General features: G+C 40.6%; 1 protein-coding gene across 4 annotated transcripts in view; it reads left to right on the plus strand.

Moving 5' to 3' along the window:
- Positions 1–13236, plus strand: part of ELMO1 (engulfment and cell motility 1) — a 310364-nt gene that overhangs the window by 202431 nt on the left and 94697 nt on the right. For all 4 annotated transcript variants that reach the window (XM_040591563.1, XM_040591561.1, XM_040591564.1 and 1 more), the window contains one exon: positions 636–772. In XM_040591563.1, coding sequence (XP_040447497.1) covers positions 636–772 — 137 coding nt within the window. The remainder of the gene's footprint in view (positions 1–635; positions 773–13236) is intronic.

The following is a 13236-nucleotide window of genomic DNA, read 5'->3' on the forward strand; positions in this document are numbered from 1 at the left end:
TAAGTGACAGACAATAGAAGAGCCATTTCTTTTGTTTTCAGTTATTTTCAAAGGACAAATTTAATCCGTTCCATTCTCATCTATATGTCTGTCTCGATTTCTGTGTTTACCTCTGTGGTATATCCATGTACAATATGGTAGATCATCTGCTGTGTCAGCAGAGCTTCACATTTCAGTGTGTACATTGATCTAATACTATTTCATGACTGATGGGGTTTGGGGTTTAGTTCTCAGCATGTAGTAAGGTACATGCTGTTAGCAGTGGGGAAGACTGATGTTTTGATGAGGGGACTTGTGCTTCTTCCTTGTGTCTCTTCGCCCTGGCCTGAACAACACAACCTGGCACGAACAAAACACCTATTGAGAGAAAATTCAGGCAAACAGGTAGTTGCTTCCTCTTGTTGTTGCTGTTGGTCTCCTGCAGACAGGCTCTATACCATGTTTCATTGTCTTTAAGACTGTAGGTCAAGGCTGACTTTTTAGGATAATGTTCTGACATCCTTTGCTATTAGAACTGGGATTCTTCTAAATCACAAGGGTTTGTGGCTGCTTGTATTTTATGGGGTTTTTTTGAAGCTACTGCCTGTACGTGTTTTATTCCACACCCCCCCACACCCTTGTTTTTCTGTTTTCAGCCAGTGAGACCTGCAACGATTTCCATCCCATGTTCTTCACCCATGACAGATCGTTTGAGGAGTTCTTCTGTATCTGCATTCAGCTCTTGAACAAGACATGGAAGGAAATGAGGGCAACTTCAGAGGACTTTAACAAGGCAAGAAAAAGGGTGGGGTGGAAATAACTGGGCAGGATGGTGAAACAAGGCTATGTATTCTTCCCTAGAGGCACAGGGATTTACTAATCCCCATCTGCTGAATGCTGTGGAGTTTTATCTGTTCGGATTCTTTGCACATCAGAGCGTCAGCATTTAAAAAAGTGGGGGTAGGGGATAGGAGGTATAAGAGAGGTGCATAGACCTTTTTCAATCATGTTGCGCTGCAGACTGTGAAACTAAAAACCTGGCTTGAGGGGGAATTCTGCCTTTTTATGTTAGCAATATTATGCTGAAGTGCTGCAGCCACCGAGGTTGTAAATAATGCAAAGAGAGTACTGCAGTGATAATTCTGTGCATCCCTTTTTCATGTGAGCGCTAAAGTGATAAAATATTCAAGAGTGGACACAATCCTGACAAAGTGCTGTGCAGTTTGGCCTGTTAAAACACAAAACTCAAACCAAACAAACAAAAATCCAACCAAAAAACCTCCTCAGTATTACACCTTTTTTTGTTGTAAGACAGATTTCTGGAGGTTTCATCCAATTTCCTGATCCTCAGCAAAGCTATGGAGAACAAGACTTCTGTCTTAATGGTCTCTAAACATCCTATTTTAACTCTAATCTACCATGAAGCTGAACAGGATCTTTGGCATTTTGTAAGAATGACAAACTCATGCTTTTGTGGCCAGCTGGCCTGCTTGTCTTCATTGGGATCCTTTGACTGCATCTTGAGCCTCTCACCCTGAGATATGTTGGTTATAGAGCTGTGGGCTGAGAATGAAAAGTGAGACTGATGCACTGTGTCAGCATGTACCATACAAGTGCTCTGGTGACTTCACCAGACTCAGATGTTATGTGAGATCTAGTAAGAATGATCATGCCTAACTTCTAATTGGAACCGTCTAGTATTGAAGTGTCTAAATGTCCATTTTCTACTGTAGAGTGATGGTGAATCCTTAGGACAGAATGCAGAATAACCTTTGTTGAGTTCTTTTAGATAAGAGAGTAGGCAGCGGTACCAAAGCCCTGACAAAAGAGACAAGGGAAATCCAAAATGTGTGGTGTTGTAGCTGGATAACCTAAAGGCTTGTTCTCACATGGAATTTCTGACATGCTTCTCTTACCTAATGATCCAGGAGCACAGAAGAAGCAACAGGAAGATAATTCACTGAACAGTGTAGAAACCTAAAATGAAGTGCAACAACTTTTTTAAGACGGCTACATAATATGTGGTTGTTTTAAATAAATTAATTTACAATTGTCTGTTACAGGCCTTCTGTCTCAGTAGAAGAAGGATTTGTGTGCATGATTTCTCACAACTTGAACTGGAATATTATTAGTAATCCTAGGGGATTCAGGAAGAGAATGGTCCAGTTTCTGGCAACAGCCCAGATCACCCTAAAAAGAAAACAGATTTACTTTTCAGTGTTAGGCATTGCTGTGGAGCTGAACAGAATATCAGGTAGCTTCTTCTCTGATCTGACTAGTTTGCTGTTTGTGTTTTCTGTTACTGAAAATCCTGGAACTTCACCCAGCAGCATTTTCAGGTTCAGTAAGGTGGGCAGTAGGTCCTACTGTGTGTGTTATTGAGGACATAGGAGATTCTTAACCATGGGGCAAATCTGAAACATTTGCCATTGCCCTGCCAGGATTTTTGTCTGGAGAGGCACTGTGGTGTATGAGAGATGAACCCAGGATCTCTGCCTGCAGAAATCACTCTTGATTTTGTAACTTTTTGTAAAGGGGGGGGGGGAATACTAAACTCTTGCAACTCATTTCTAACAGTTCCGTAATTATGTTCTGCTTATCTAAATCCTTTCTTTTAGTCATAAGGAGATTTTTGTGCTCTTATCCACTTCAAATGACATGTGGTGGTGATGTGCATTACTCAGCTGATAAATGTCTGAAGGGATCTGTGAGTGAAGCAAACTGTGTGGTTGTGTGGGCTTATGAAGCACTTCTGGATTTGTGGGGGATGATATGTTATATAGTGGTACCCAAGGTTTACCCATCTGGTTGGTGGGTGACAGCTGCCAGAGCTGATGGCTTTACCAAACTACACAACAGTGTTTTTAATCCTTACCTGGCAAGAGAATTTGGTGGTCACAGCATGTAAGTACTCTTTTTGCATCTTCCCTGTGTGCTAAGGGTACCCATCTCTATGCGGTCAGTTTTGAAAGCTTGGCAGGCAAAGGCCATGTGGACCTAGGGAGCATTCAGCCCATACTTTCAGGAGTGAACAGAAAGAAAACAGACCTCAAAAGATGTAATAGCTTAGTTGCTGTGAAAAAAATGTCTTTTAATCCACTGTTATTATATTTCAGTTTCAATAACTTGATTGTCATGGTAATGTATGAAATGCCACTTTGCTGTGGTTTACTACCACCTGCCATTTTCTACCTTCTTCCCTTCCTCCCACAAAACCTCCAAAACAAAATTGGATACTCTCAGTATATTGGATGGTATCTCTTGAGACCTGGAGATTCTGCTAGAAAGCTAATCCACTTCCTTTGATCTTTAATCATAATTGAAGAAAAGGAGCTTTTTATTTAATTTTAAACTTTTAATTAATCACAATAGCTTGTGTGTTGAAGGGCTGTAGGAGGTCTCTGTGCACATGTAGAGATTTATTTTCTCATCTCTTGCATTGGAGAATGGCAAGTGCTAAAATAAGTGAGGTGTTTGAATACTTCCCCTCAGGTCTTAGTGCCTGTTCTCAAGGTTTTTTTAAGCCACAGATTAAGTCTTTCTTTTGATGACAAAATGACATACTGTGCCATCATAGTTCTTCAATTCATGTTGTGAAGTTCTCATATAGGTCTGTTCATTTTTAAAGCTTAAAAACAAAATAAAACAGCACTTTACTCATAGTTGGAACAATTTTATGGTGTTTTAGTAAAACATTTATGATCTCTTGCTTTGTCTCTCCAATTCTCATTCATTAAAAGTGACGCCTTTTGTCAACTCTTGGATTAGAAAAACTCCTTGGACCTCTACGGTGATAGTATGATACTGTCAGACCTAAAACCTTCTTTACAGTCTCTCGATATATGGGTAGGTGTCTGAATAGAATAATTCAGTCAGGCAGCTAAGCTTATGTTATGCCTTTATAACATTTTAAGGCATACATAATTCATGTCTTGGTGAGTTTTCTAGCAAAATTAAGATGCAGTTGGATAGACGAGACATGCAAGTGGCAACAATTCCATTTTAAACCTTTTTGTTTTTCTTTGAGCCTACAGATGATCAAAGGACACTTTACAAGCTCTGTCCTCCACAGTCATTTGTCAGCAGACAGCATGGTTTAAGACTTCGAAAACATAATCTTGTCTCAGAGCTTTACATAATCATAGATGTTTTATTGCAGCAGAAGAAACCATTGTGTATTGATTTTTGGAGTCAGTGCTGACTGTAAGAAAACTGAACTGAGTTATCTCGCACTCTAGCATCTAGAAACCCTCATCACCAGCCTGCCCATTTCAATAGGTGCCCATCAGTCAGTTTTCCCTCATGCAGGGACCACCTACACTCTGCTCGGCGTAATCAGGCCCTGCTGTCACACAGACTAAGTTGTACTTAAATTGGTTGGGGGATTTATTGTTTATTTTTAGCACGATGGTAGGTAGAATTCAAGGTAACTACCCCACTGTAAAATTCCCTCCATGGGGCCAAATGAAAGCATATGCCCAATGGAAATTTTTTTGTTGATCCCCACTAGTTGTACTTAAGTAAATGCACCTGTGTTGCCCTAATGAGCATTTACGTTGAGATCACTATCTTTTTAGTGATCTTCTTGTAAAATACACATATTGTTTCTTGTGAGACCACAGATAGGACATTATGTAGGGGACAAAATTATCCTCTTACCTCTGGTCTCCAGAGATTTCAGTCCGGTGCTTTTTGTACGTTTGAAGTTCACATGCTAATAGGAGAAAGGGTGAGCAAACAGATTATTTTAATTGCAAGGCCAGCCATAGCTTGTCTTATTAGACCTGCAGAACAATATGAACAATTTGCTAATTCTGTGCCTAGTCTAGTGCCATCTTAAAATAACCATTAAGAATAAAAATTTCTGCTTCTAGTCCCAGTGTGGAAGGAAAAAGATGACATTATTTGATTCACCTACCAAGGTTTTGAAGCTGCTTTGTAGAGAACGAACACAATGATAGCTGCTTTTATTAGTGTAATTGCATGGTTTTAGGTTTTGAGATGGCCAAAAATGGCTAATCATAACAAGACACGGATTATCATTTCAACATGGCTAAATGCGGCGAATGAAGAGACGGGACGCAGCTTGATGCAAGCAAATGTCCATTTATTAGTGATTTTCTTACAATTATATACGTTTCTGCCTTCTACATATTACACACTGATTGGTTAAATCTTAAGCGTAAAAAACACTGATTGGTTGATATTTAAGGCACACCGTTAGAACAATAGGAACTTATTAGTTTATCTTGACATAGCAATAATTTCTATTCCAAAGTTAGGGAGTTTCTTTCTACGCAGCTTTCTTGATTACATATCAGCGCCATCCGTTCCCTTATCTGGCTACTTGTTTCTCTGTCCGTCTGGTTGCCTCCTCAACTGTAGCAGTTCAGGGGTCTGCAGTTAGCTTGTTCCCTTGTTCCCAGGGCTTGTGCCCTACAAGTTCTAACATGTCTCTATTCATCAGGCTATCAGTACTTGGACTCTTGTCCTTGAGGTCTTGTCCTACAGCTAAAGTTAAGTAGGGGATGCCAGAACTCAAAAACTTTGAAAGTCCTGTGGTGTATGTCACTTGGAATCAAAATCTACTGCATTCACTGAAACTACAGGTTTAAGGGATAGAAAAGTGGGACGAGGCTGGCTAATGATGTTACTGATGCATTTTTCTCATTACTGAGAAGTTAATTTATTTTGCCCTCTGGCTGTGTTTGAGATCATCATAGTATAAAGCACCAGCTTTTAAATGTTCTATGAAAATGTATTTTGTAATAAAAAAAACAATCTTGGAAACCCCCAAAACCTCAGGTTTCAGCATTTTGGCAAAGCTAGCATTCATTTCACAGTGGAAGACCTGGGTACCCTGAGCACTTGTGGTATCTGGCTATTTCAGTGCCACACCAAGCTGCTGCACTGGATCCCCGTGCAGGAGTAGGGTCTGCTCAGCGAGATGATAATAAACGTCACTGACAGGTATATGCATAACAGTCTTGTGTAGTAATCAGTAGAGTAGACATTGTTCACAGTGGCAGTAGATGCAAACAATAAATGCCCTACGTGAGTCCTGTAATTAAATAGCAAAGCAAACACTGAGGCATTCGATAACCACAAAAGATGTTTATTGCTCATGCTCAGACCCTGTGAACATTTTTCTTTGCTCGCTGACAAGATAACAGAAAAGGTAACCAAGCATAACATAAAAATGAAAAATACTATTTCCTTGTTCACTGACAGTTTGGAGGTGCCATGCCACAAGTTTCTCAGTTTCTCTAGTGTTGTCACACTTTCAGCAGCTGTAGGATGAATAATTGTGTAAGGCTAGGTTCAAAATATGACTAGGTGTTCAAGGCAGGCTTTAAAGGAGCGTAGTTGTGTGAGTGGTGTTTTGTGTGGAAGCATGTTGTGAGTCAACACCACTATCAGATAATGTGAGTCACCCATAAGGAAGCAAAGGTATAGAGGTATATTTGGAAAGGGTCAGAGCAGCAATGCGGCAGAGGAGCTGTCACCAGCTTTGCTGGGTGCTCTGCAGACTGGGGAGACTCCAGGTGCAGACTGCGCGCAGATCCTGTCCAAAATGTCCCCCCGGCTGCAACCTTGCTGTCCTAGGGCTAGTCCTTGCCATGGCAACTCCATGCCTGACCTGGAAGCGGCAGGGCTTTGCTGCACACCCAGAGGAGGAGCGGGTCTTCTAGCATGCTCAAGCGATCTTCTCTAGTGGCTCTAACAATATTCTGCACTTTTCTGCTCATTGCAGAGTTGGCCGAATCTTGATAAACCCCATTTTACAGGGAGGAGACGAAGGCACCCAGAGCCCAAATGCCTTGGCAGTGAAGCAGTGGCAGGGCCAAAAGCAGAACTGGGATGTCTGGCTACTCCAGCCTCCTCCATCACACCATCACAGCTCCAGGTTGCAGCAGCAGCTCCAGCCCCAGAGGTGGTGCTTTGCTCTGTGTCTGTGCCCCTCTTTCCCACCCCCTCACAGGGATGCTTGGAGGAGGGTGGCAAATGATAGCTTCTGGAGCATGAAAGACTCAAACAGGAGAAACATTAATTCAAACAGACTTGAAAGTAAAATCCTTTGGTCAGTCTGTAAATTCCTCTGTCACCTGCTTTTCCTTTCAATAATAAGAAGAGAAAGGGATGATAAATAGCTTTTCACAATGTTCTCCAAAGCATTTATTATTTCTTATGGGCATTTTTTCACCAATCTGAAGCAGATGAATTTAACTTCTTTTGAGAGAAGCTTTTGGAAGGCTGTTCTGTTTGCATTTTACCTGTGGGAAATGCTGGGCTAGTGGAATGATTGCACCTCTCTGTTAGCTTTATTGCATCTTCCCTTGGCAATGCTTTGTTTATATCAGTCAGGGATACTGCAAATAAATTATTCTCACATAGAATGAATTCAGTATTCCCCAGGCTTAGGCAGATTAGCACAAATTAAATTCCATATTTTCACACCTGAGGCCATTAACACTTTATTAACTTTTATTGGAAACAGATAATTGCTATAAATATATTGTATCATTAATTGTGAAATGCATGAATTTATAAAAAAAAAAAGTATAGCAATTAACATTTTGCAAGTCTGCTGCATAGCTTACACAGAAAATGTGACTTTTTCACTGAAGAAAAACAATACCCTCCAAATGCAATGGGAATCTCCCAGAAGAGCATAGTTTGGGTGCAGGGAGGTTGTCGGATCTATTCCATTAGCAGCCTCCATTAATGTGATGTAGGGAGAGCCTGTTTAAGACCTTTTACTAGCATTTGGTTGGTGTTCCCTCTGTGATTTTTGTGGCCTGGATATTGCAAGCTTACTCCTTCACTGGCTGCTCATTTAGGAATGGCTCTGCTTAGTCTTCTCTGTCTCTGTGCGCTTATCTACACCCATCAGATCTCCAAATGTGTCCCACTGCATTTGTCAAAGCCAGTTTATTACTAGTCTGCTGCTTCTGGCTGCAGGAACCCGAGAAGGGATGTTTAAGATGCTGAAGATTAGGCCTTCTACATACTGAGGCATCGGTCTGTAAAAATTAAATATTCATACCCCAAAGGTTGGGACTGTCAAGCTCAAAGGAACTGAACAAGAGTATTGCATTTTTAAATCTAGTTGGTTGCTTCCTTTTGAAAATTTTTCAGTTTTAACTAGCATTGTCAAGAATGCAAACACATTTTAAAAATTAATTTGTGAAATATAAGTACTTAGGCTAGATAATGAAGCAGTAAGGAGCAACACTTGCCCTTTCCCTGCACTTTGCAGCTTATGAGGTATTTTTCTCCTTCTAAGAGGTTTTTTCATTAAAAATAGTATCTTTACTATTTTCTGCCTTTGCCAGAAGGCTTCAAAAGTCTTTTGTAGCAGGGTCACAACTAGTTATTATCTCAGCTGAACCGTCCTTCTCCAGTGATCACATATGCAATGATTTCATGGAGGGCATAGGAATAAAAGAAAAAGCATTTTAAAGCTGAAATTCTGTCCATTTGTATGCCAGGATGGGTACACTAAGACAGAAATTGATTTTTCAAGCAAAAAGCAAGGAAAGGAAGGGGTGTCTCAGCAAAACATCTGTTACTACAAAAAGAAGAAGAAGAAAAAAGAAAAAAATATTTTTAGTATGATCATTTCCTTAGTCAGAAACTGGTTTCTTATCCTTTCCCCAGTGCTGAAATTCACTGTTGGTTTCAATAATGAAATCTCTTATTTGTGAAAATCCTCGCCATCATTGCCAGAGTGCATTTTATGTTCCAGCTTTCTAATGAAGTCTGTGTGTTTCTGTAGAATGCATACGGGTCTGCTTAACACCCTGGAGATGGCAATTTTTAAAACTGTTGGTACTTTGTATTTTCAAAGCGCTCTTCATTTTCATCTCAGTGGGTGCTGATCAAACCAATAAACACCTCAGCCTTCAAAAAGATGACTGAGTGGAAAGCCTGATAACCAGAGGAGAAACACTGAGTGTAGGTTATCTGTGCTAACCACTTTTTTGTACTCTGTAGAAACCTTTTGCACTGGGAAAGAATTCCTCACTTGCATGTAGAGTGTGTTAGTTGCTAAGGAAAATGATATAACCTAACTGGAACTGTCACCAAAACAGCATAGTTTGTGATGTTGCCCTTGTCATTCCTGTCTTAAAGTGTGGATAATAATCAGGTCTCAGGAACCACTCTTGTCTCTCTATTTTTATTTCTTCTTTCCAGGATATGTTTTTGTAGTACAGTTAAATCAGAGGTGCATGGCATATGGCTTTTTGCTGCATGAATTGCTGCGGATGTGAATGTCAGTGGGCATATAATACCAGATTTTCATTTTGTGAATCACAATGCATGGAATTCAGCCCGAGAGCTCCCCAGACTATAGACCTTATTATAGGCAAATAAAAAAGGGAAGGGGCGGGGGCATGTCTTGGAGATTTTGTTTCGGTTGAAATGAGGTTATCGTGATGAATGATGCAGCTGACAATGAGATTTTTTATAGCCTCTCTCAGAGTAGCAGAAGAGCTTGTATTACTGTTGGTTTGCTTTAAGTAATTGTAATCTAAATAGCATCACGGTTGAAAAGAGCAGCAGAAATCTTTCATATGTGTCTCATAAGCAAAGCCAGGGTGCTTTGTTGTTTTCGTCTCATCTGTCCTTATACAAATGTCCTTCATTGTTTGCAATTTACATCTCGAGTGTTGTCTTGACCAAATATGTCAGTCACCATTAAAAAGGCATTTGCCAGTCAGTCGCTGCTGCTGCGTGGCTCTATTTTTAGCAGGTAAGGCAACTGACCAGCATCTGACAAAATGATCGTGCTGCCTTATGTACCCGTGTAAATTGAGACTGGCTGTGATAGAGGTATACGGGAGGGGAGGGGAGGGCTGCTGGGGGCCAGAGTGAGAGGAAGAGGCGTGCGTGGGTGTGGATGGGCTCTCCTCCAAAAAGCCAGCTGCTTCAAGCTGTGTCCACGCTGTGCAGTTGGGACCAGCAGATGTTCCTGCCTCTGCTGGCTTTCCATAGGCTACCTTGGGCACCGACAGCAGGGCAGCGATAGCACCACTAGTTCGCAGAGCTTTCTTCAGTGATCACAGGTTAAAGCAGGCCTTGGTGTGCTGATGTGGGCTGCCCTCAAGTTCCCAGAGACTGGGAGAGTGGGAGATGGAGGAGGAGGGGAGGTGAGGGATTTAGCATGTGCTTTCTGAAGGAAGTGTTAGGTTTTGCCCCACAGAACATTTGGGCTTGAGACCGGAGTGGGGGCATTTGTTCCTTAGGAAGAGTAGTGAAGCTCAGACATGAGAACTTGGGTTCTGCCACTTTTCCGTTGTAAGCAAAATAACTTACTGAAGGATTGAGAGTGGTGTGTGTACCTCAGCAAAGTGGTAAGGCCCTTTTTCCTTTGCCCTTTCACCTCTATACTGTCAACTTGAATAGCCGTACAAAAAGTGTTGCGGATTTATTCATGACTGAAAGATAATGTATCAATAGCCTCTCTCCCAGTTCCTCAAGTTACTTTAATAAGTTGATCATGGCAAGCAGAGAAGCAAGTCCCCTAGTAATACATACAAAAGCTGAAGAATATCACCTTAGAAGCTGAGTCCAGGAATAATGAAGAGATTTGATACCATGCAAGTGTATTAACCCAAACACCAGAAACAGGTGAAGAAACAAATACCAAATTCTGTGTCAGAATCCCTGAAAAAGATTAGTGCAGCTGATTAAAGATCTTGCCATGTTGGTTGAAAATACTCATGCCGTGACCACGAAACTGGAATGTCCAAGAACCGTCCATGAATCAAGAATATCAAGTCCGCATCTAGAAGAGTGGAAGCATCTGGGGACATAGCTTTGAATGGTTTGAACTTTATGTTAATTTTTCTCTCTGGAGATGTATCTTCAGATTTTAAGCATCAGTTTTCTGTCTCAGGGAGACTGGATGATCTTTGTTGTTTTGCTGATATGAGAACGACAGCAGCAAGAACTTAAAAATTGCTGTTGTATCCATTTTTCTTGAATAGTAAAGGTCTCCTAGAACTTCTTGTTGTACTTAACCAAGTCCAAAGGAAACTGCAGAGCTCATTGTATCATTATGACATTGTCAGCCTCTTCAGAAGCAATTGATCAGCGCTTCATAGTGAAAATAACATCTCAGAAGTCACCGAGTAGGAAAATGGAACATCCTTATTTTTGTATAATCAGATGTGTGAGTTGAAGGATGTAATCTCATAGCTGTCAAGATTTTCAGATTCCTTCCAAGAACTCTTTTCAATGTAAGCTAGGGATTTGGAAGTTGTTAAAGGGCTGCTTTCTTCCTGGTGATTTTTTTATTATTTTTTTTTTAATCTGAATTAATTAATTTCAAGGCCTATATGTGGGTTTTGGTGGGGTTTTTTTGGTTGGATTTTGTTTGGGGTTGTTGTTGTTTTGTTGGGTTTTTTTAAAGCACATACATAAACTAGTGACTGGATGTAGAAATCTTACTGGATTTCTCTGTGTTCTAAGTGAAGCTTCCTTTAGCCTCTCTCCCTGTTCAATACTCTGACCTCCAACAGGATTTATTTCCCTAGTCTTTCCTTCTGCCTGTCCCCTTTCCTTGGAGTAACAGCATGGATCATACAGCGCTTCAACCTGTCTTAAGGGAGGGTGCTAATGACCACATCTTGGGTCAAGAGATCAGAAAAGACCCTTTGAAATTGTGGAATATTGGAATGGATGGGGGTTACAGGCAGCTGTGTGTTTTCAATGGGAATAGAAATCTGAAGGACACCATTAGAATTGTAAAATCAAAATTACATGCATGGACATGTTTCTTATTCCTAAAAATGTAGTTATATGGACAAAAAAATCTTCCTTAATGAGTAACAGTGTAAATACAACATTTTAATAATGACGGCAGAGAACTGGATATTCTTTTATCTAACCTAATTCCATATATAGTAGGCTGCAAAGTTTAATTTACTTACAGAAAAGAACTATCTCCATCAATCTGCGAGATAAACCTACGGCAGAAGGTATTGTATGTGTGTGGCTTGCAGATGGCTTCAGTTATATACATGGCCTAAATGGCCTTTCACTGTGTGAAATCTTAGGGTACCAGCTAAAGCAAAATCTTTAAACTGGTAACTCTACTTGCGGAGAAAAGAAACTGTCTCCATAAAAATTCTTTAGCTTTGCATGGGTTAGGGTTTTTTTATTGCTTTTAAGCTCTAAAGAACATGATGTTTCATAGCTGCTCAATTTGCTCTAGTTATTATCATTTGAAAGAATTTGATGATTCTAATTTCCTTCTCTACACTTCTTGATTTCAGTACTAGAGTAACACTTCAGCATCTAGTATTGATTTTTATGATGGCCAGGGCTTTGATATTAATTTCTGCACCACAGCAGGCTGAGGATGGGTGATTGCCAGTGCAAACTGGGAACTCAGAAAGACTAATTCATGTTTTGCAATTATAAATGTAGGTGTTTGCTTGTAGGTTGGTGGCTGTGTTGATGAGTACCATGAATCAGCAGTGCACCCTTGTGTGATGTGGACTAACTGCACGCTGGGTTGCATTAGCTAAAGCAGAGCTAGCAGATCAAAGGAGGGGATTATTCCTCCCAGATTGGCACTTGTGATGCAGCAGCTGGAAGACTGTGTCCAGTTTTGTGCCCCAGCAATGGGGAGAGATTGATGAAATGGAGCTAGTCCAGCAAAGGGCCACCATGATTAAGTGGAGGTGGAACATGTGCTGTTCAAGGGGAACATGAAGAAGCTAGATTTGTTCATCCTGGAAAAGGCTGGGGGGGAGGAGGGTTGATCCATTTGTACCTTCTTTCATAGCTGAACAAAAAGCTGTGGAGAAGATGCATACCCTTCTCAGAAGTACAGAGTAAAAGAAGAAAAAAGTTGCAGTGAAGGAAACTGATAGGATGTAAGGATAAAATACCCCCAACTACTGATAGTGGTGCAACACTGGAACAGGTTATATGTAGAGGTTATGAAATCTTCATCCTTGGACAAAATCAAAAGTCACACAGACAAAGGCCCTGAACAACCTGACTTAAGCTTGAGGTTAGTTCTGCTGTGTCTGCAGGACTTGATGATGCCAGAGCTTTCTAGCAACCTGAATTATTCTGTGGGTTTATGTGTAAAAACTACTTTCTTATCCAGTATGAAACAGGGAGAAACAGTAATTTGTATCATTAGTCATCATTGAAACAAACAGATGCAGCATCAACCAATCTCATACATTTTTTTCTAATGTTAAAGAAAGTGCAAGAGATCCTTTTGATGGATGC

Source organism: Falco naumanni, chromosome 4, assembly GCF_017639655.2.
Source record: "Falco naumanni isolate bFalNau1 chromosome 4, bFalNau1.pat, whole genome shotgun sequence".
NCBI classification, from domain to species: domain Eukaryota; kingdom Metazoa; phylum Chordata; class Aves; order Falconiformes; family Falconidae; genus Falco; species Falco naumanni.